The sequence below is a fragment of the Neolamprologus multifasciatus genome, chromosome 16 (assembly GCF_963576455.1).
Source record: "Neolamprologus multifasciatus chromosome 16, fNeoMul1.2, whole genome shotgun sequence".
Classification (NCBI taxonomy): domain Eukaryota; kingdom Metazoa; phylum Chordata; class Actinopteri; order Cichliformes; family Cichlidae; genus Neolamprologus; species Neolamprologus multifasciatus.
In genome coordinates this window covers 4,112,278-4,134,762 of record NC_140454.1, presented here as the reverse complement: position 1 = coordinate 4,134,762, position 22,485 = coordinate 4,112,278, and the positions used below count along the sequence as shown (strand labels likewise).

The following is a 22,485-nucleotide window of genomic DNA, read 5'->3' as shown; positions in this document are numbered from 1 at the left end:
TTTTCTATATGAGAAACACAGTATATTTGATTTTCCATCATATCAGATGAAAAAAGTTTTAATTGATTCATTTTATATTAAGATTGCACTGAAACTCCTTTGTGTTCATGCCTCAAAATTCTTGCCTGCAAGTCAGACTCTAAAATGAAACATTTCGATCATGTTGTTAGAATTAAGTTCTTTTTCCCAGATGAATTTCCTCTCTGGCTCAATCTCGCTTGTGTGCATTAATCTAAAATTGAAATGGCGGTCAGACGTTTCTTATGTAAGACACTGCAGATAAGCATCTCAATCAATGGACTTTAACGCAGAGGCCAGATTGCTCTGGAGGATTGAAGCTTGCTGTGAATCGACAGTTACGGGGATAGAGACGTAAACTGGCGGATCAGTGCATGGCTGACAAAGACAGAGGGCAGGCGAGCAGGAAAAGCATCACATCCAGGTCGCTTATGCAAAACTAGAGGCACATATGATGAATATTTCAAAAAGCAATGAGGTGTGTTTTGTTTTAACTCAACCTGATTCATCACTGCCTCACAGTTGAGCTGCAGTTTGTTTAAAAGGATTGCTGATTTGCCTAAATGTGCCATAGCTTTCTTTATTTAGACAGACAACTTTTACCCAACCACCTCACCCACTTAAAAGAGGACAGAGGCACTGATATTGTACACTTAGCATTTGGTGGTGATTTATGACTTATGCGCTTTCTCAGACTGCCTCACATTTACAAAGTCTGCTCCCATGGTCACTGTGGAAGTCATTGTTGTTGCAGGCAGCTGTTATTGCGGCTTCAGAGGTCTCTAAAAGGGAAACCAGTCGGTCGTATTTCAGTGCCGCTTGTGAGCGCTGCCTTTGGGCTCGTGTAAAGTGAAATATCACAGCAGCCGTCTGTGTTGGAGCTGTATTGGAGTCTAGGCTACGTGCTGGCACACGGTTTGTGGACAGCAGTCTGCCATTTTCTGCCACATGCTGAGTTGCAAGCGCAGTGTGTCTGTACATTCAAGTGCATGTGCACTCCCACGCATTTGAAGTACTCTAAGGTGCTGCGCTGGCTTGGCTCAGAAGACATGAAGATATATTTGAATCTGGCTTTGTCTGTGTTTTTTTTATTGTTTTGTGCAAAACGTTTTTTTTTTTACTTTGTCAAAAAAATCTTGGTGCAGTGTCTTGACTCAGCGCCACAGCTGATGTGAAGCGCAGCGTAAAGGACAACAAACACAAACAGATCTAATTGACTGTGAAAGTTGTCTTCAGAAGTTTACTGCCACAGCGCATCCAGCAATGACTGAGCTGATTTAAGTCGCTGTTTTTCAAAAGCATCTTCCCGATTTTCACATTCTGCTCCTTAGGTGACTGTCAAAAAGCCTAATTTTGAAGTTTTGAAACCAGTTTGGCCAGTACGCACAGAGGTAATTGGAAAAAGTTGAATTTATCAGTCTCCATTTGTCTGACCGTGTGCCCTCGCTTGGCCTCGCTGTGCGCTCTGGCAAGTCTGTCACTCTCCTGCGGTGCCTTCCTGCAGCGCTTTCCAGCTGTGCTAACGCTGGCTTGCCTTCATTTCACACAGCACAGACCTTCTGATTCAGACACCTGCTGAGACACAGCACACTTTGGCAACAGGTAAACCCTTTCATGCCGTGTCAGGTTTAAGGGTGTTTAAATATTGTTTTCCCAGTCAGCCCGACCACCTCACAGAACGCTTGAGGGAATCTTTTCATAGTTTTTTTTTAGTTTGATGTAACTTCAGTTTCTGAATGACAAATTTAAGTACATTTTCTTAATGCCTTAAGTTGCAAAGTCAGGTAATTAAATCCACGACAGCAGCAGCACCATTACCCTAAATGATTTTAGCATGCTTGGAGTGTGTAGATTGTGTTGATATCATTAGAAACTCCTGATTTCTAAAGGCTGGGCATTGGTATTATATTGGACTACAATATATATTATAGCTTTGATCACGCTTTTCTGACCCACTACTTTGCTTATAAACTTAGAATAACAATATATATTAATGCTACACCAAGTCAGCCACAATATTAAAACCACTGACATGTAAATGGCCTGTATTTGTATAGCGCTTTTACTAGTCCTGCCTAGGGACCCCAAAGCGCTTTACACATCCAGTCATCCACCCATTCACACACTGGTGGAGGCAAGCTACAGTTGTAGCCACAGCTGCCCTGGGGCAGACTGACAGAAGCGAGGCTGCCATATCGCGCCATCAGCCCTTCTGGCCAACACCAGTAGGCGGTGGGTGAAGTGTCTTGCCCAAGGACACAACGACCGAGACTGTCCAAGCCGGGGCTCGAACCGGCAAACTTCCGATTACAAGGCAAACTCACAACTCTTGAGCCACAATCGCCCCTGTAACGATGTAAAACTCGTTACAACACAATATTGTTTTAGGAAACCTGAACTGCTGGCATTCATGTGGAAGCTACTTTGAAAATCTAAGCACAATCTGCCTAAAGACTGTTGGAGATGAAGCATTTGCCCTTATTTGATGAGGCTCTCGCCAACGTCAGTGGACCTCCTCAGCCCAGCAGGACAGTGCACTGGACATTTCCCAGGAACAGCTCGACAAAAGATCTAACGCACTGACCTGGCTTCCAGACTTCCCCTATTACAATCCAATCGAGCATTTGTAGGATCTACTGGAACAAGCACAATCTAAGGAAGGCTCCATCCGGCAAACCACGGGACCCAAAGGATCTGGTGCCAACGTGCCGGTGCCAGATACAGGCCGCGCCCTAGTGAATGCCCTGATGGGTCAGTGCTGTTTTAGTGGCACATGAGGGACCTACAGTGCTCTAGTGTTTTTGCCTATTGGTGTGGAACATAGCAAAGGCACAAAGAGTAAAAAAGGGAGCAAAATGCCAAATCTGTAGCCGCCTGATTTTTGATGGCAGAATTTCTTGCATCTTGTGGATAAGGTTTACAAGAATGAAAAGCTAATTATGCTGGAGAGCTATCGCCCTACTGGCAGTACAGATCTGTAAGCAAAGAGTTTTTAGGACGCCTGCTGCAGTGTATTATATTTAAACACTGAAAAATCTAGTCACAGATTCAGTGCTAACTGCTTATTATTCTAATTCAGTCAAAACGAGGCCTTAATTACTGACAGGAAGTGTTTTATTGTGTTATGATGCATCAGAGGCACATGTGACAAAATCATTGTAGATTTTAAACCAGTTTTCTTTCATTTTTAAAAAAAAAAAACCATTGGCAAATGACTGGAATACACCGGGCGGGGTTGTGTTTAGTTCGGGCTTCAATGTGGTCACTGGAGACCAATCACATCTGCTTAGGACAAAGCTTGGAATCCCACCAAATGTGGCATCCTGCTCTGTGTGGTATAAATATTATGACTAACAATGTAACTCAAATTTTTGGCAGAAGTTGTATTAGATTGTACAGAGCAGATGAGGAGGGCACGGAATAAGATAAGAAACTGCACAGTGAATACAAACAGTTTTCAAAATAAAAGACTCAGGTGCAGACTGTGTGCTTTGCCTCTGCAAGGCTCCTGTGGTGCTTTAAGCTAATATTTGTGTTGACTTGTGCTGGATAAACTTTTATTGTTGTGTTTTTTAAAATAGATCACTCTCGTCAGCAGCAGGGATCCTGTTTTCCCTTTTTTTTGAATCAAGACGGTTCTGATTCCTGAAAACATGACAGCAACCAGAATATGTTGACATCCTTTAATATATCTGTTTTGTGATGAACTCACGGCATTTTCAGGAAATGTGAGCACTGAGGTGTGGGAATTAGTGTCAAGCTGAGAGGTTGCCAGACAGGCACACACATATATAAATAAACACACAAAGATGGACGCATGCACATAAATACACACCTGCACGCAGATCTGGATGAGATAGACAGGCACAGTCTGCATGTTTGTAGGGAACACTGGGAGGTGTCAAAAACCACGAGCACATTATTATCACCTCTTCTACTACCGCACAGGATCTGAAAGACATCCAGCCTTCAGACACACACACACACAAAGAAAGAGAGATGAGTAATAAGACAGCCTACTCTGTCTGCTCAGAAACACTTCTGCATAGTTTAGGAGGTTCAGAAGCACCCATGAGGAGAGGATGAATGAAACGGGCTGGAACGGCAGGGAATTGGCTCAGTGATTTAAATGCTCGCTGGATAAAGACATAAAAAAGAAATAAATAAATGGGTCACTTCAGTCAGTGGCGATAACCAATTTCTCATTCCCTTTCTGTAAAGCCTATCGGTTTCAGTGGGATCGTCAGAGCAGGGTTATTCCATGAGCAAAAAGGCAGCGAGAGAGGGAGTATGTGTCACCCACTGTTTCGCAGTACTGAGATTAATTCTAAGTATTAAAATCTGTTTGAAATCTCCACATCTGGGGACAAACAAAATGTGAATGAAAAAGCTGCATCATATTCGCCGGGAGGACCAGGAGCCTGTGTAGAGGGGGAGTGGGGAAAAAAAAGGAAAAAAGGGCGGATCTACCCAAGTCCCTGCCAATCATCCAGCACTCCTGGGATGGAGGAGGGGGAGGTGTGGGGTGGGGTTCATTTCTAAATGACAGCCACTTGTCACAGCTTTGGAGCCAAAGCACTCTTCGCTTCCCCGCATCCCGCAAGGGGCAAGGGGGGGGGGGGGGGGGGGGGAAGGAGACTGGGTGGGTGCTAACGTCAGAAATCATGTGACCTGAGCTTTGCATGAGTCTCTAGTAGATTTTCTCATCATGTGGTTGAAGATGGTGGAGGTGGATGGAGGTTTAAACAGAAGAGCTGGGGTTTAACACGAGGTGGGCCGAGGCTTTTTTCTGTTTTATTAGACTTTGTTCTGCATCAGTCCTGCAGATTCATTCATCCCAGTCTTAGATGTGTGTTATCAGGTCAGTCTCTGTTGTTTTTGGCCTGTTGTCCTAGATTACGTTCATGTCTGCTGGGTTGTAGTAATGTATGGAATTTACGTCATTTGCTTCGCCGCTTTTATTGTTAGCTTTACTGCTCAAAAAATACCCATTACTTGAAATGCAACTGGAGGCTGGTGTAGTTACAAAGTGTTGTACGGTGGTTCCACATGGATGCTGAATGTTAACTAAACTTTGAGGTGCTTTGTCTGGTATGTTGTTGTGTGCAGATTCACAGATTCATATATTTTACATGATACTGTTGAGACTGTTTCTTAATATATTATTATGTCATTATAATAGTGTTTCTTGATAAGGGCCCACAATATTTCAGGATCATTTTAAATAATCTTATTTAATTTGATTAATCGTTCGTGTTTGCTAAACTTCAAAGTTTAATTTTACACTGAGGCTTCCAAGTAGGTCCAACCAGTAAGGGTTTCCTCTCTTACTACACTGTAACTAATTGCTATAACCAGTGTTGGGGAGTAACGGAATACATGTACCGCCGTTACGTATTTAAAATACAAAATATGAGTAACTGTATTCCGTTACAGTTACCGTTTAAAAAGGTGGTATTTAGAATACAGTTACTTTGTCGAAATAAATGGATTAGACGGCGGTACTTCCCTGTTTCATATTGTCGCGGGTCAGGACTGTTTGGGTTTTGTTTGACAGCTACGTTCTGTTGTTCCAGGTGGCAGCGTTACTGCTGCCATGGTTACAGAGTGACGCTCTCTCTCTGCGTGTTTCCTGGGTGAGAGAGCGCCTTTTTTGTTGTTGTTGTGCTAAGCTAATAGGCAGAATGCTACAGGTATAGCTCTAAAGAATGTAGCCTCATAGGCAGTGTAGTCCGTGCTGCAGGGAGAATGGACTGCCATACCCGTTATGTGTCTGTGAGCGAGGGAGGGAGAAAAAGGAAAAGTACGAGTTGTCATTGAGCAAAAACGGGAGCTGGAAGCATGTAAATATAATAATAACCACTGCAGCCAAGAAGAGAGCCTGACGAGCCCAGTTGTAAGTAAGCTATTAAGACTCGACTGTACACCGTGTTCGTGTTTTCCTCCAAAAACAATAAGTTCCGTTGGAGCAGCCTTTCAACGCCTCTCTCTGTCTCTCGCTACCAAAGTTGACCCAGACAACAAAGTAAAGCTAGTTTTCGGCTACGAGCCGACACAGAACCCACCGTATTAGCCAGAGGTCCCTTTACTACGGTTCGGAGCCGCGAACCTTCAGTAACAGTAATAAATCACAGCAATAGCACATTCATGTAGTTGTAAACAGCATGATAATATATTAAGTAATCCAAAGTATTCAGAATACGTTACTCTCATTGAGTAACGTAACGGAATACGTTACAGAATACATTTTAGGTCATGTATTCTGTATTCTGTAATGGAATACATTTTAAAAGTAACCTTCCCAACACTGGCTATAACAATGCACGAAACTGCATGTCAGTCTTTGTGAATACACTTGACTTTTTTGAATTTTGACCCATTTGAGAAAAAAATATAGACAGAAAGCTATTTCACAATAACACGGTACATTACCTTAGTAGAGTACACCTGTAATTTATCTGAGCAGAGTTATGCTGCATCAGTTCCTCAGTTAGTTTGTTAAATGCTTCATTGAAGTCATTACCGTAATTGTAGGGCTATAAGCTGCTACTTTTTGCACAAGCTTTGAACCCTGCGGCTTTTAGTCAGGTGCGGCTTTTCTATGGATTGTCCATGATTTTTGTGATATCGTAAGACGATTTGTTTTGTTTGTTCCGCTGTTGTACGGCACTACGTTGCCTGGCGGAAGGATCGGGGTTCAAGAGTGGTATGTTGGTCACATGTCCGTCCGCCAGGCAACGTAGTGCCGTACGAAGTAGCGCGAAAAACAAACTTCAAAGTAGCGCTACACGTTCAGCGGGAGGCGTGGATGACTAGCGGCGATAAATTTGCGAAAAGCAAGTTATGCTGAACTCCACCGGTGGATTCTGAAATCTATTTTTCTGGTGTGCTGTAGGTTATTGTTATGTACTACATTTGTTACTCATTTATGAAGCACAGTACATGTTTCGTACTTGTAATTACCGCTACTTGTACATATACCTAAAAAGTTATGCAAATATGTACCCATAACTTGTTTTTCAAAATATTAATAAAAGGGGTGTGTCTCCAAACAGCCATCTCTTTCCTGACATATTCATATTGTGCATATTCTCTTACATATGATAAGTCAACATTGAAACACCTGCGGCTTTTAGTCAGGTGCGGCTAATGTATGTACAAAACAGGATTTTCCCCTGATTTTAGCTTGTGCGGCTAATATTCGGTGCGCTTTGTAGTCCGGGAAATACGGTAATTTAGTGTTATGAGGGTTATTTCACAGTACTTTGAATCATTTTATAATAATACATTGTTTATTGAGATTACAGGAGCATTAAAATACCATTCTCATAATAAGCAAAGAGCTGACAGTATTAAACTGCTAAGCTTATATGTCACCCATCACAGTGATGTAATATTTTTTTATTGGAAGAACCTGTTTTTGCAGATTACAGTAGTTTAAGTGTAAAATAACAGTATGAAATCCAGCTGTCCGGACCTAACATTGTAAATTAACAGAAAAATGTGTTAAATTGTGATTTTTAATGAAAAATAATTACTGTATAAATTGTCCTTTTGTAAATATATATTTATATATTATATATATATTCTCCTCAGAGTGTTTTTGAGGAACTCCATGAACGCCCTAACTGATTAAACACACACATGTTCTTGTGATGTGCGTAATTCAGGATGCTCTCTCCTGTCAGGCGAACACTAATTATGTAATTGACTCAACATCTAATTCACTCTAAAAAGGAGGACTCGGTTTGTTTTACAGTATCAGGATACATCTGCTATTCAAGCCTGAAGTCTCTGATGCCCATTGTGTTTCTCTCCTTCACTAGCAGACCTTACATATAGCTGCACCTGGCAGAGTGATCGCGTTTATTATTATATTTAGAAATGGCAGCTTATTGATTGATGTCCTGTTTTTCTTGCTTTTCTCTCTCTGTTAACTTGTAGCTCAGGGCCACGTCTGTCTGGCTCAGTGGACGCTCCAGACGGATAGCTGTGCTGAGGGGAGTCTGAGAAGAGGAAGCTGGGCACTGTGGGATCTGAGCCAATGACCTGTAGGAGGAGAGAAGCAGCATAGAGAGTTGATTAAAATGGGGTAAGTTTAGAAGATCAGACAGCATGCTGCCAGCAGGAACTGTTGGCTGAAACAAGAGGATTTCACTCCAGAACTGATCCTTGCAACATGATGCTCGCTGTTAGGTAAACTCTGCCCGATCAGAGTGAAAAGCAGATGTGCTGACAGCAGAATAAAGACACGCTTATAACACACTGATGTGTTTGCACACAGGCACAAATAGAGTTGTGGTTCTTTTCACAGCAGCGACTTACTGCCATACACTTTATGTTTAATTGGAAATTCTTGCAACTCACAGAGTGAAGGTTTTATGCTAGATTTTCTTCAATCGTGCCAACCGAATGGGGTGACGCTTAACTGAGCAAAAGAGCCAAAGAAGGAGGAGGAGAACCTAAAGACCTTCAGCGTCACCGGTGGTTTAGACGCACAGTTTTGTGTTATATTAAGTAAAAGAGGATACAGGGATAAACTGTGTAAGTGACTGAAATAAGATAAAGTGACTCATTTTGTGTCAAATAGTGAAATAATTGCTCTGAGTTTCAATAGGACAAAACTACTGACTGAAAACTACTGACCTTTGTCTGAATAATAACCAGATGGACATGGATTTATTTAGATACCTGAATGAAATATGTGGACCCCCCAGTCTTAAAGTCGCCTCTTCTTTTCAGGTTTGAAAGATTTACTCCAATTCACAAGAGGATTATCAGCTAACACTGATGATGGCTGGTGAAGCCTTTCTTGCAGTTGGATTTCTTTCTGGTCCAGTCAGGGTGTGCACTGACTAGAGAAGCAACATATTACAGTGTGACGGTATGAAGCATTTAAGTGGGTTAGGATGTTAAAGTTCATGAAATTACAATTAGAAAAAGACGAGTAGAAAGTTTTCCAGGAGAAAACCTCTTCTCTCTAAAAAGAACATGGCAAAGCTACAACTGAACAAACCACAAGACGTCTGGAACAACGTCCTTTAGGCACACAAGACCAAAGTGGACATGCTTTAAGAGGCACAGTCTGGAGAAAATCAAGCACAGGATGTCAGCACAAATGCCTCTTACACACTGTTAAGCATGGTGGCGGAGGGGTGATGATTTGGGCTTGTTTTGCAACCTTGCATTGTTTGAGTTAACCATGAACAAATGTGAGAGCTAAAGCTTGGCCCAAGTTGGTTGCAGCAGGACGATGCAGAAGTGCTGTGGTGAGACTGTAAGAAAACAAATACATGGAAAACTCAGTGAACTGAAAAGAAGAGAGGGCCAAAGTTCCTCCACAGCAATGTGAGATGCACACACACTTAGAGACAATGTGAGGTAGTCATACAGAAACTTATCAGGTTATCGCTGCTAAACGTGGTTCCACAAGCTATTGAATCATGGGGTGAACTTACAGGACTGCATGTATATGCCATTAATATTTGATTTGACTAGAAGTGACTGGCCTACTTCCAACTAGGAAATGCAAAACTAAATCAAATGTTCCTGAAATAGACACAGACCTTTTTGGCCATATAATTTTAAATCGAAGGACTCAGTAATACACAAACTGACTCATTAAATTGGAGATTTTTTTGTCAGCGTTCTCAGCAATGCAGTAACTCAGACACTGAATCCAATCATTTGATTGATTCATTTCCTCATTTTGAAGCTGTCCTCTCCGTGCGCTCTGCCATCATATCTCGAGAAATCAGCCCCCGTGCATGCTGGACATGGTGGCTGATTTACTTCCCCGCTGGTGGGGATGAATTATTCCTCAGTTAGCTTGGTGACAGAGGGAGCAGAGAGCGCGAGACCTCCAGAGAGCATTTACTCTGGCAGTAATTCAACCAGAGAAAGGCACAGAGAGAGGGAGAGGCACAGGCATGTCGAGCAGGATGCTGCCTGCTATTCAGACACTCACACTCAAGCTAATTTAAAGCCAAATTTCAGATTTCAGCATTTTCTTTCCCCTCACAGCTGAACTGCGCACATGCATATTGTATGTGTCTTCTAAGCAGAATAACAGAGAAGTCACTCAAAGGCATCACTTAGTTTTGCAAGTAGAGATTTAAAACTGATTATAGAAATAAATCTGGTTATTTTGCAAAAAGAAAAAACAATACTGGATTTCTTTTACTTCAGGATGCAAGTAGGTAGTGAATGCACATACTTAATAACGATCAGATCATTAATGAAAAGAGGGCGTGGTGCACAAGAAACATCAAAGATATACAAAAAACTATCAAAATGATTCACAGGCATTAAGATACTGATCGTCGTAAAGCAACAGAACATGCAAAACCTAAAAAAATGGACTTGAAATAATGTAATTTCCCCTGATCACGAAGTATGACTCAGCCAGAAAAAGCTACTCTTATTCTACAACAAAGTGTTAGTCAATTCGTCCTTCTCTGTTGCATGTTTGCATTATTAAAACACACAAATCCACTTTCATTTCCTTTAAAAAGAAAGTGTTTCCTAAACCAGCAGGACACGGGTTTACATGCTTGAGTGTGATTCAACCATTTTCCTACATTTTTGTCATTGTCAGAGTGATCTACGTATGGGGATCCAGAGTGTTCAGGTAGCAGGACAGTCAGTGTTGGGGAGTAACGGAATACATGTGCCGCCGTTAGGTATTTAAAATACAAAATATGAGTAACTGTATTCCGTTACAGTTACCGTTTAAAACGGTGGTATTTAGAGTACAGTTACTTTGTTGAAATAAATGGATTACATGGCGGTACTTCCCTGTTTCATATTGTCGCGGGTCAGGACTGTTTGGGTTTTGTTTGACAGCTACGTTCTGTTGTTCCAGGCGGCAGCGTTACGGTTGCCATGGTTACAGGGTGATGCTCTCTGTCTTCGTGTTTCCTGGGTGAGAGAGCGCCTTTTGTTGTTGTTGTGCTAAGCTAATAGGCGGAATGCTACAGGTATAGCTCTAAAGAATGTAGCATCATAGGCAGTGTAGTCCGTGCTGCAGGGAGAATGGACTGCCATACACGTTATGTTTCTGTGAGCGAGGGAGGGAGAAAAAGGAAAAGTACGAGCTGTCATCGAGCAGAAACGGGAGCTGGAAGCATGTAAATATAATAATAACCACTGCAGCCAAGAAGAGCGACTGACGAGCCCAGTTGTAAGTAAGCTATTAAGACTCGACTGTACGCTGTAGTTCCGTTGCAGCAGCCTTTCAACCCCTCTCTCTGTTTCTCGCTAGCAAAGTTGACCCAGACAACAAAGTAAAGCTAGTTTTCAGCTACGAGCCCGACACAGAACCCACCGTATTAGCCAGAGGTCCCTTTACTACGGTTCGGAGCCGCGGACCTTCAGTAACAGTAATAAATCACAGCAATAGTACATTCATGTAGTTGTAAACAGCATGATAATATATTAAGTAATCCAAAGTATTCAGAATACGTTACTCTCATTGAGTAACGGAATACGTTACAGAATACATTTTGGGGCATGTATTCTGTAATCTGTAATGAAATACATTTTAAAAGTAACCTTCCCAACACTGAGGACAGTGCATTTGAGATTAAATGAAAATGTACTGTTACGTGTGCATGCGTGGTAGAGAAGCAGCATGCGACCTTGTGCAATGCATAACAAAAAATAGACAAAAAGAGAAGTGAGATATATCCAGCTTTAGATAATCACAGTACTTGTTAGTGCAATCACTCCACTCTTGTTTTCTTAATATGAAATATATAAAAATATCACCAGTCTCCTCCTTGTTCAAGATAAAATGATTATGTTTTTGTGAATGTGGTTTGTCTTTCAGACTCTGCTGCTACAAGGATTCGTTTTATAAAAACATGTTCATCTAATTAGCAGCCAACAAATAAAATACGAGGGAAACCGCCCACTGATTAACTCGGATCGCAGGGCTGCTTACCTCTAACCATGTAAGGAATGGCAATTTACTTATTACCGCGAAGCCTCGGAGAAGCGTGGCGGCCTGTTCGTGCTTTAGCATCGGAAAGCATCTGAGTCTGGAGATGATTTGGATTTTATTATTCACATAATGCATCAGGGATGAGCCCTCTGAGTCCCTGTTTCATAACCATAGTCATAATCACAGCCATGACCCTGCGCTACTCGCTGTGATGTAGACCCGATGTGAGATATGGAGAATGAGAATTTGTATTGGGCGGTGAACTTGCTATTTGTACTCATTAAAGAGAGCGACAGAGCCACAGTACACCCGGTGCCATCTTGCCAACTGTCTTGGCTGCTAATCTGCAGCTATACTGTCTGGTTAGTCTGAAGGAAAAAAGCAGAACCATCCGCCAGTGGACTGCCAGGCAGTTATCTTCATTACTGTCCCCTCAGCTTACTGCCTTCTCTTAACATCACACTCATTTCCTCTTCGTCTGTCTCATCTTTGTCTCATCTACTCATTTTTTTTCACTATCCTCCACTATCTGTCTCTCAATCTCATGTTTTAATAGCCCGACAAGCCAGGCAATAATCCCTCTATTATTATTCTTGCCGCAGAGAAAGGGAAAATAAAGAAATAGCCCAAGGGGGCAGATAGAACGCCATTTGTATGATATAAATGTGATTACTCTGGTGAACGAACCAGGCTTCAGAGACACTGTCTCTGCGTCCAGAGTTGTGGTCTGTGTAGTCGTCAATGTGGCTGAAGAAGACTGATGTGTACTAAAAGGTCATTTTACAATCTACACTGAAGAGTAATGTTTCAATATTGAGCTGTGTTATGATGGAGGAAACATCTAAAGTAATGAAATTCACGTTTGAGGCTGTGAGCTAATGTTCCAAGATGTAAAGTCATTTTGTCAATTTCTTGCTCGGGACCATGAATAAAGACATTCTGTCCTTTCTCGTCTTCATTGCTGCAGGCTGTGGATCTCTGTACCAGCTCACTGCACGTCTGAGGGCCGCTCGCTCTGCCCCGAGCCATGCCAGACGTGAAGCCTCCCCCGCCATGTGACTACCCCTCTACCTCCTCCGTCGCGGCCTCTGCCGGCTCCCCTGCTGGCTGCACCTCTCCGCTCGACCTCGTCATGGACGTGGAGCCCTGCATCGCCAACCTCCCCTTGTCTCCTGACCCCCTGTCCTCCTTCCCCCGGCACAGAACCAGCGTCCCTCACTATCCAGGGTTTCATGGTCCACCTTTTCCCCTCATGGCCCGGTGTAACAGCAGCACCTTGCTTACAAACTTGGGGCTCAGGTACTGTTCTGGCCGACAGGGCGCTCTGGGGATGGAGTCAGGTCAGGGAGCAGCCACGGGAACCTGCATTCATACTGGAAGCAATGGCAGCAGGCCTTACAGGAGTATGGAGAACTTAAACTGGAACACTCTGGCAGATTCTGGTCTGTGCTCGCTCAGCAGTGCTCCCTACAGGAGCGTGGACAGTGAGTTTATCTTACGCTACACCTCCACTAGTCACTGGTATGATGGGTCTCCAGACAGCTCCCATGGGCTGGCACCCAACCCAGAAAGCCTGGCGTTTTACCCTCGACCCGGGCTGCCCAGGAAGGACCTGCCACTCTTCCCTCAGTTGCTGTTTCCAAGTGGTGTGGATGAATGGGATGCGAGGAAGGGCCTAAGAGAGAAACTCCGCCTTCAGAGTGCAAGGTCAGCTGTTGAACCTCTGAAGCCCCTCCCACTGCGCCCTACGGTGTCCCCGTGCGCTGTACCCATGGAACGGGAGAGTGTGCATCACGGGAAGTCAACAGGTCCTGTTTCCAGGCCGCCCTCTACAATGCGCATCACCAGCCCAGAGGAGATAAAACAGGAGGTCTTGAGGCGTTTGCAGCTCCGTCGGCAGAATAGCAGCCCCAACCTGGCTCTCCACAGCTCCCCATCCACCCAGCAGGCAGTTAAGACATCCTACACAACAGACAGTATTTCAGGTAACAGAAGCAGATCAGACTCTACATTAGAGCCTCGAAGACCTCCTTTGGGACGCTTGCATATACCTACTTTTGAGGAGTTTAAGAGGATGCGGCAGATGGAGAGGAAGCAGAACCTTGAGTCCACAGTGGATGCTACACCATCTGAAAAACCTGTATCTGACCTGCAGCAAGACCCAGGAGCATCAGATGGTGCGATAATCCTTTCAGACCCTCATTTGGAAAAGCAGAGAGAAAATCCCGAGGCCATCACGTCCTCAGAGAAACGTACATTCAACGCTGTGAGCACTAACGGCACTGCAGCTCCCGCTCCCGCCTCCATCTCTGACACCAGCACGTACTCTCCCATCCGCACGGGGCCCTCTCCACGTTCACCCCTGCCGCCCCAGGGTGGCTCGGCCCAGGAAAAGGCCAGCAACGTAGGAGGGGATGATGGGAGCGCCAAGCGTAGGAGGAGCAGTCTGGAACCTGCTGGGTCAGTTCCCTTTCCGCCCAGCAGGGAGAAGTGGGAACGACCCTCCAGCTGCTGCCCTGCTCTGCTGCTGGACGGGACCGAACTGTCTAGCTATGGAGCCAAGATCTATAAGATGAAGGATGGTCTCATTGGCTCTGCACTGGACCTGATCAAGAAGAGGTTAGTGGAAGAGGCGTGGCAGGAGAGAGAGGAGTGCTGTGTGTGTGTTAGTTGTTGTAAAGTTAAACTTAACATGTTGTCTATAGGTTAAAATACATAATATTGCATAATAGTGGTGGGAACAACCATGACTATGGAGTTGTTCCCTATTTGTCTGGCATGCTACTGCACACATATTGGCTCCATCACAACCAAAGATACATAATGTATCTAGAATATATCCTCATTTATTAAAGATCAACACCTTTGGGCTCAAGGAACAGGTTTCTGATTAACTCTTAACTTGCAGTACTAGTACAGCAATTTTTTGTACATACAGTGGTGCTTACAAATAAGCACGTTCTTTTAAAATCCAGTTAAATCTTTCTAATGGAGAAATTAAATCTCACAATATACATTATCCGATCCTTGTAGGGGCTTACAACGGTTTATCGGTAAAGTATATGCAGGTACACTTCCAGCGTTGTATCAGTGTATGCCCGTCCATCTGTTTAAGCCCGCACGTGCTGTTGTGTTATCGATTTATCTCAGTTATTGTGATAACAGCTGTCGGAGCTAACGGGGTTGGCTCTGCAGACGAGACTGTGGGCGGGAGCCTGGCATGAGGAGGCAGCGACAGACTGGAGGACGCAGACTTGTTGTTTCCCTGCTTCTCCTCTCTCAGTGTCATCTGTTGGCTAAATAAATGCAGGCTTCACTCCACTGTGGTTCATTCTGATCAAGGACAAACAAGGGAAGGGTGTGTTTTACAGCACTGGGCACCCATTTAGGTCTTCTTGCAGTGTAAATATTAGACCCCGAACAAAGAGCTGCTTGATAAGGTCAGTTGAGAAATATAAACTCCACCCCCCCCAACTGCCTGGTTTTGCTAAATGAGAGATCTTTCCCTGCCAGTCTGGACTCTCCGCTCACTGTCGCTCCTTTGTCTGCACTGCTAGAAAGAATGACGGATGACTGCATGAAGGCAGCAGAAAAATATCTGCTGCGTGTGTGCGATTGTATAGATACAGAATATGTTCAGTATGTAAGAGAGCAGAGCTGTAGTTTAAGGCTGCAACTAACAGTTATTTTATTTTATTTTTACGATCAGGCTTTATAGACTATAAAAGCGTGAAAGATGCTCCAAGTGATGCCTTCAGGAGGCTCGTTTCTTTTCCTTTAATCTTTATAACAAGACCAGTATTAGCTAGCAGCTCAGTGGACCTGCATTTGGTCGCACTGGTTGTGAGCATTACAGTTAATTTAGTTATTCTGTGTTAGTTTGAGTCTTTTGAATTATGATTGTATTTATGACCAATGCAAGAGACAAGCTTTAGGTTAAATTAGTATAAATATTATAATATAAGCAGTTGACTCACAGTCTTGTAGACATCCAGAGTCTCAATAAACACGTCGATCAGAGCCTCATCGGGGAGGTTGTGATAACAAATTTCGCCAATCTAACAAATACCAAAAATTAAGGATATTTCCTCTTTAATTGAAGTGTATTTTAGTTATGTATGCATTGTTTTTCACATCCATTTTTGGTTTTAGTTGAACATTTGCTTAATACTGCTAAACACAAAGAACGGCTGAATCTGAGTCTCTTTAACCCTTTAAAGCCGGTCGGAGCGGCACGCTCCGTTTTGCGCAACTACATTTAAATCCTGGTAGCTCTGCAACCACGTAAGCTAGCACAATAATTTTTTTTGCATATGAAACCGGAGGAGTTGTACTTACATCTTATGCCATCAGCTTGTCCTAAGTCACGGTTTCCTTCCACATATAGCTTTGCAAAAACTGTATAAAAAGCGCTTGCAGCAACAAAGACATAATATTCCAGAAACACGCTTTGCCGATCCGATCAGCTGTTTGTAACACTTCCTACGTCCATCAGCGCGAACTATCGCATGTCCTCCATGACCTGCCCGAAACCGGAAGTGACGTCATTTTGCAGAAATGTCGTTTTTTACCATCAGGGCCTCATGAGCCTATACTGGTGTTTTTAAAAGTTATCTTTGACTTTATGACTTTCTGTGTGGTTTCTGGGATGCTTAGGACTCATATTGCACTGCTGGAAATAGTTTATTTTGATGCATATGCTGCTTTTTTGCAAATTTGCATTATAATATTTATTTTTGTTTTTCCTGCAGTATATAAAAATTGGTGTATTTCAAAAATAAAACTATGAAGACACTCAAAATAAATTTCCTGTGGTGGGAAACTATTTTGTGCAACTTTTTTGTATTTACAGTTTTGAGGGATAAGCCTCTTAAATTTCTCTAACTAGAAATATATGTTAAAAAAACAAAAACGATTTTCAATTTCTTTGTAGTTTATTGCACTTTTTTGCAATTTATGTAATTACTATGCACTTAATGCATACATATTATTAAAAATTTGGGCTATAATGGTTGTATTGATGTATAGCAACTTGAAATGCTTCCAAAAATGGCTGTAAAAATATAATATAAGCTCTGGCGGACTTGGTTCTATGGTAGGTCTTAAAGGGTTAAATCTAAGAACAAACTTTTAGAGAGACGTTGACCTGACGATGGGGCTACACGAAGCATGAAGAGATGAGGCAAGTGAGAGACGTTGGTTTTTGCAACAAAATTTTGTGGCAGTCTTTCCTAAAAAATTCTGAACGCTTTGAATAAAACCCAGAAATCACAGTGACAGTAAAGGAAACAGTTTTGAATGTCGACAGTCAGTCCAGCAGTTGCAGAGCTTTTTCACTGTCTCCCAGTCCACTAATCAATTACTCAGCTGATGCTGTCAGCAGTATTACAGTGCTCGTAAAGCCCGTTCACATCTCCAGCATCCGGAGCGGATTCATCTTTTATGTAGAAAAAAAGCACCCATAATGCAACACACCTCGCACTCTCCTGAGATTTAAATACAGCCCGAGGCTCTGTGAATGTTTTAATACTTGGACATTTATTAGTTAATTAAACATGACAGTATGCTGTGTGATCACTGCACCCCGAGGTATCTGACGTCCGTCGCGAGTCTCTTTGTTTAGGTGTATCGTGCAGGGCGTTGTGCTATAGCTGCACTATTAGAGTAATATTCATATTATTACACCTGGGAGCGTTTTTTCATAGGCTGAAGCATAAAGCTGCACCACCGAGTTAATTGCACTCTGCAGTAATAGTGTTATATAGAGACGTCAAGAAGAAGGTGGTGTGTATGAGATTTTATTTTTATTTATATCTATTTTCTGTGTATTCGTCTCAATTGATCGCACTCGCCCAATCAGATTCAAAATGAATTAATTTGAGAGATGGATCAGTGAAGGTGACAGCCAGGCTAATTTTGGTGTCACGTGCAGTGTTGAGTGCTGATCTATCACATGCAGCGGTTTCCTGATAAATTAAACTACAGGTTATTGGATCCCATGCATCATCCAGAGTGTGACAGCTAATACTGTGATAGAAATGCATTTTAATGACAGTTTGTTCAACGGGAAAGCGCTCGGATGCTTCAGAGCCGGGGGATTAATTGTCTTGGGCTTTTTGCCACGCTTTGGCCACAACAGCTTCATCTGCTGTGCTGGTGTTTCTTGAGAAACAACGTGCAGGTTGCCAGAGTTTCATGCAATTTAATCTGCAAAGAAGAAAGTAGTTGAGCTGAAGCGCACGTAGCTGCCACGCAGCATATGAAGGACGTTGAAAACTTTTTTTTTTTACGACATGTCCAGAAAGGGCTCAGCAGTTTAACTGCTTTGGGAGGGACAGAACTCAGAAAGACGCTGTTATGTAAGAACCATTAGAGTAATAAGACCTCGTGTTAAGTCATCACACACACGCTGAAGAGAAGCCAAAGGAAATTTAATAGCAGAGCTGGTGCTGAAACAATGAATCGACTGGTTCTGGGCCCCGAGAACACCAATGAATTTCTTATTTTTCTATTGGTTATTTGCCGTATTAATATCTTTGAGTTATTTTTTTCTACAATTTTCCATCAATGTATGGATTAAACAAACAAGTAATGAAGCAGTCACAAGCTGAATGAATACAATACTCTATTTATGTAAGTTTAGTAGTGGCTATCACTGATATACCTACTGTGTGGGACACTGTTGGGCTGTTTGTGGTGTCGAAGGACCTTGGCAGGGATTTTTTGGTTGATGTGGGTTGCAGGGTGTAGAACAAGCCTGTGCTTCCCAAACTCAAAGAGGTTTAGGTCTGGGAAGATTAAAAGACGTGTCAGTGTAGAGTTTTCTCAGAGATTCCCAAAGGAAAACTGCCGTATAACGACATAATCAATCTTATTTATTCTACCAGTTAATGTTTTAATGTTGTGGCTGATTGATGCTTTGTTGTTGTTACTTAAAACACAATGGAGAAGACATTTCACTCAACATTACAGTAAAGCTCGAGCCAGTTTTCCTAAACTCTTGCGTCAAATTCTTGAGACTACACGCCTTTGTGAAGAAAGTATATCAGGAATTTACAGCCTGTCTTTCCCTGTGAGAGCCCAGACATCATCGAGACTCCGTTATGGGTTGTGATCCCTGGGGCAGTTAAGCTCGCCTAGCTAATAAAAAAAAATCACAAACACCTTTATTTTGAGTAAAATATATATAAAAATATGTCAAACTGATGTCACAACATATTTTTTTTACAATGATTGCAGTAATATGGTAGTTTCCAAACGTGGCTACTGGACCGTGAAGTTTAACAGTGCTGAAAAAACAAAATCAATATACAGCATAGCAGTTGGTTCTTTCTCCTGAAGTTAATGGCATAAACAAAATGTAAAACACCACAAATCAATATTTCCTGTATTATTAACACTTCATTTAAATGACTTCACGAAATCACAAAGGATTTAGAGAGAGGGAATAAACAGGGTAGGCCAGGAATGAACATAGACTGTATATAAAAGAGGAAAGTACCTGTTGGTTTGTGAAGTTCTGTTTCCAAGCCTCAGTGTTAGCATTTTGGCCGCTACTATGACGGATTTGTTGAGCCAGAAATGACCATAGCTGTGTCCCAAAACGTCGGCTGCATCCTTCGGAGGATCCGGCCTTCGTCTACGTGGGCCGGGTCCTTCAAAGACCGAGAAGGCCGGAAGTGCAAGGCTGTGAAATGGGACGGTCTAGCCTTCAGATTTGCGTCACCGCTTTGTCGGTGGAGTTTAATAAACTCGGCCGTCTGCTCCTTGCTATCTAAAATATAACAGGACACTGGCGTAAATTCTCGACCGTCTCACAATTCTGTTTAATCAGTTTTCTGTTTAACGTTTATTCAGCTGTGTGAAAATCCCGGAGGAACCCACTCGATGGATTAATAAAGTTTTATTTAATCTAATAATCTAATAACTTTGATCTCAGCCAAACCGATTTACTCCAGAACAAATAAAACACCCAAAAAAGGCAAACAATTACATTTTTAAGTTATCTGAGTGACTTATATCATGTTTAACCAGAGTAAGAGTGGGGGTCTGAAAACGATGAAGCCGAGAGTCCGCTGCGCTCGCCGGCTGGAGTGACCATTGAACCCCGCGGCTTGCTATCGAGCTGCTGGGTAACAGACGTCTCCGAAAACGTCGGCACACTTTTGCAAATATGCGATGTCTTGATAAACCAAGCAGATATTTGTAATTTACACAGCTACTTTCTCGCCTTAAAATATGTTAAAAGTTTATTTTGTGGCCCAGAAAGATTAATAAGAGTAATTTTAAAACTTAGTAGCGGCCGCCATTGTTGGCAGCTGAAATTTGGCTGGGCCGCGCTATGAATTCTGGGATATGGTAGGCCACGAAGGACACACCCGACCCATCCTTCAAATTTTGGGACACAGCTCCTATTTGGAGAAAGTGCTAGTCAGCTAACTAGCTTGCTAGCTAGGTTAGCAAGTAGCATGAAAAGACTGTATCGGACAGACACAGATACTTGCTAATCCGTGCTAGCACATGCAAATATTACTAAAATTTAATCTTGAACAAACTGTTAGAAAAATTAACCACACAGCAAACAAAGTTATTTGTCAGATAATAATATTAAAAATGTTTCACAAGGAACCGAAACTACAAGTGGGTCCAGTTATAAAGCTTGCAGATAGCTACCAGCTACCAGTCCGAATGTTAAGCCTTTATAAAGGTTAAAAGGTTGACCACATAGACGTGCAACTTTTTGTGCTTATGTAAAGTTCAGCATTAGATTTTATAGCGACTTTTGGAGGGCAGCGGACATCATCATTGTGCCGCCTGTGTATAATTAGCTTTTAAGTTGTTTTAGTCCATTCTCCGAGTAGGGCACATTTACTGCATGGCTCGGCCGTAGAGTAAATAGCCCCTAATAAACTCAGTGTAAACGAGCTCTAATAAACTCATTGTACTCATTCACTGATGCGTTAAGTGAATCTTAACAACGATCCCTGGCCACTTTTAAGGTGCACATCTTGTGGTGGATTTGTATTTGCTTTGGTCTGTTTGTTTTCTGCTATTACAAATGCTCGTATAAGTCCCCACAGGCATGTATTTGTGGTTTGTGTGTTCAAGGATATGCAATTTCCAGTGTAGTGAAATTCCTGTGCAGCAGTTTGTCACTGACTGTGTGCTTTTTTGGGATGTCACAGATCTCATGCTGTCTGTGTGCAGCAAGAACGAATCCCCAGTTGTCAGACAAAGGAATGAAAGAAAACTATAATGCCTCCACGTGTTTGTGCGTGGCCGCGAAAAGGCATTGTCCCCGTGGTCCGTGGGGTTCAGGTGTTAATGTCTGCTGGTGGGCCTAATTACTGTGCTCCTGAGGAGGAGCTTAGGGTTGGCGGGTGGCCACAAAAAGAGGAGAGGGATTGATTTGGAAGTCTGGGTGGGTAAAGGAGGAGGTGGTGGTTGGGTGGGTGGTGGTGAAGACATAGCAGGAGGAAGAAAGGAAGAATGAGGAGTAATGAATGACAGAGATGCTGTAAGCAGAAGAGGGCTCTGCCAGAATTATAATTTCCCCCTCTTCCTTCATTCAATACCTTTTCCACACGTCTTGTTCCCTCCTCTTTTTCTTCTATCCCCCTTATCCTTTTGCTTTCTATTCCATCCCTTTCACCCCCCACCCTCCCAATCTCCCACCCGTCTCTTCACCCATCTCTCTCCCTCCCCTCCTCTCTACGTCCATCTCCCTCCTCTCTTCACCAGCTGCAGTGCAGAGATCTCCGCCGAGACCCCCGTCAGGCTGTCAGGTGACCGGGACGGAGGCTGTGACATCACCGCCCCCTTGGCCGACTGTCAGCCCTCCGCCGTTGCCATGGCAACGTCGGCAACGGCCTGCGGAGCCGAGGCTGGCGAAGAGGCACCTGCAGGAGAAGGAGGAAGAGAGGAAGCAGGAGAATGCGTAAGGATTCTTTCCCGCTCTCTTTTTTTTGTTTGTCATGTCTTAACAGCGTTCCCCGTGCGCTCCTTAGGTCGCTTCTGCTTTCTGCCGTTGCCTCGCAGTGTGCAGAAACACACTGATCTATTGGTATTCATCGGTGACTGGGACAAGCAAGGGGACTGCGACACGCACACATGCACATCCCTCACATATACTGATGCAGAGGTATTTGCTGAGAACAAGCATGCAGCGGTCTGTCTTCCAGCTACAGCTCAACGACTGAGGATGCAGTAAAAGGAAAAAAAAGGAGGATTAAGCATCCCTCCAGCAGTGAGCTGCTGCTGGTAACTGAGCGCTCCATTCCTGCTCTCTGCGTGCCTCCTCTCTCTCTCTGCTGGCTGGCTGGCTGCAGCTTGACACCAGGCTCAGCTGCAGCTAGCATCGTGCTCCTCTCTGCATCTGCAGACCAGAACAGAAGAGCCGGACTGACATGGAGTCATACCTCGCTTGCATGTTGCAGCAGCTGTTAGGTAGCTTAGACAACAGATGTCGAGGTGCGTTTGCTTCTTTCTTGCCGTCTTTTATTTTAAATTAACAGCCTCTGCAT

General features: G+C 43.1%; 1 protein-coding gene and 1 long non-coding RNA gene across 3 annotated transcripts in view; both read left to right on the top strand.

Moving 5' to 3' along the window:
* Positions 1-22,485, top strand: part of LOC146500033 (uncharacterized) — a 347,579-nt gene that overhangs the window by 31,706 nt on the left and 293,388 nt on the right. The window lies entirely within an intron of this gene.
* arhgef49 (Rho guanine nucleotide exchange factor 49) overlaps positions 1-22,485 on the top strand; it is an 84,565-nt gene that overhangs the window by 49,821 nt on the left and 12,259 nt on the right. For both annotated transcript variants that reach the window (XM_085135957.1, XM_085135956.1), the window contains exons 2-4: positions 7,963-8,110; positions 12,930-14,581; positions 21,704-21,899. In XM_085135957.1, coding sequence (XP_084992083.1) covers positions 12,990-14,581; positions 21,704-21,899 — 1,788 coding nt within the window. In that variant the 5' untranslated portion in view covers positions 7,963-8,110; positions 12,930-12,989. The remainder of the gene's footprint in view (positions 1-7,962; positions 8,111-12,929; positions 14,582-21,703; positions 21,900-22,485) is intronic.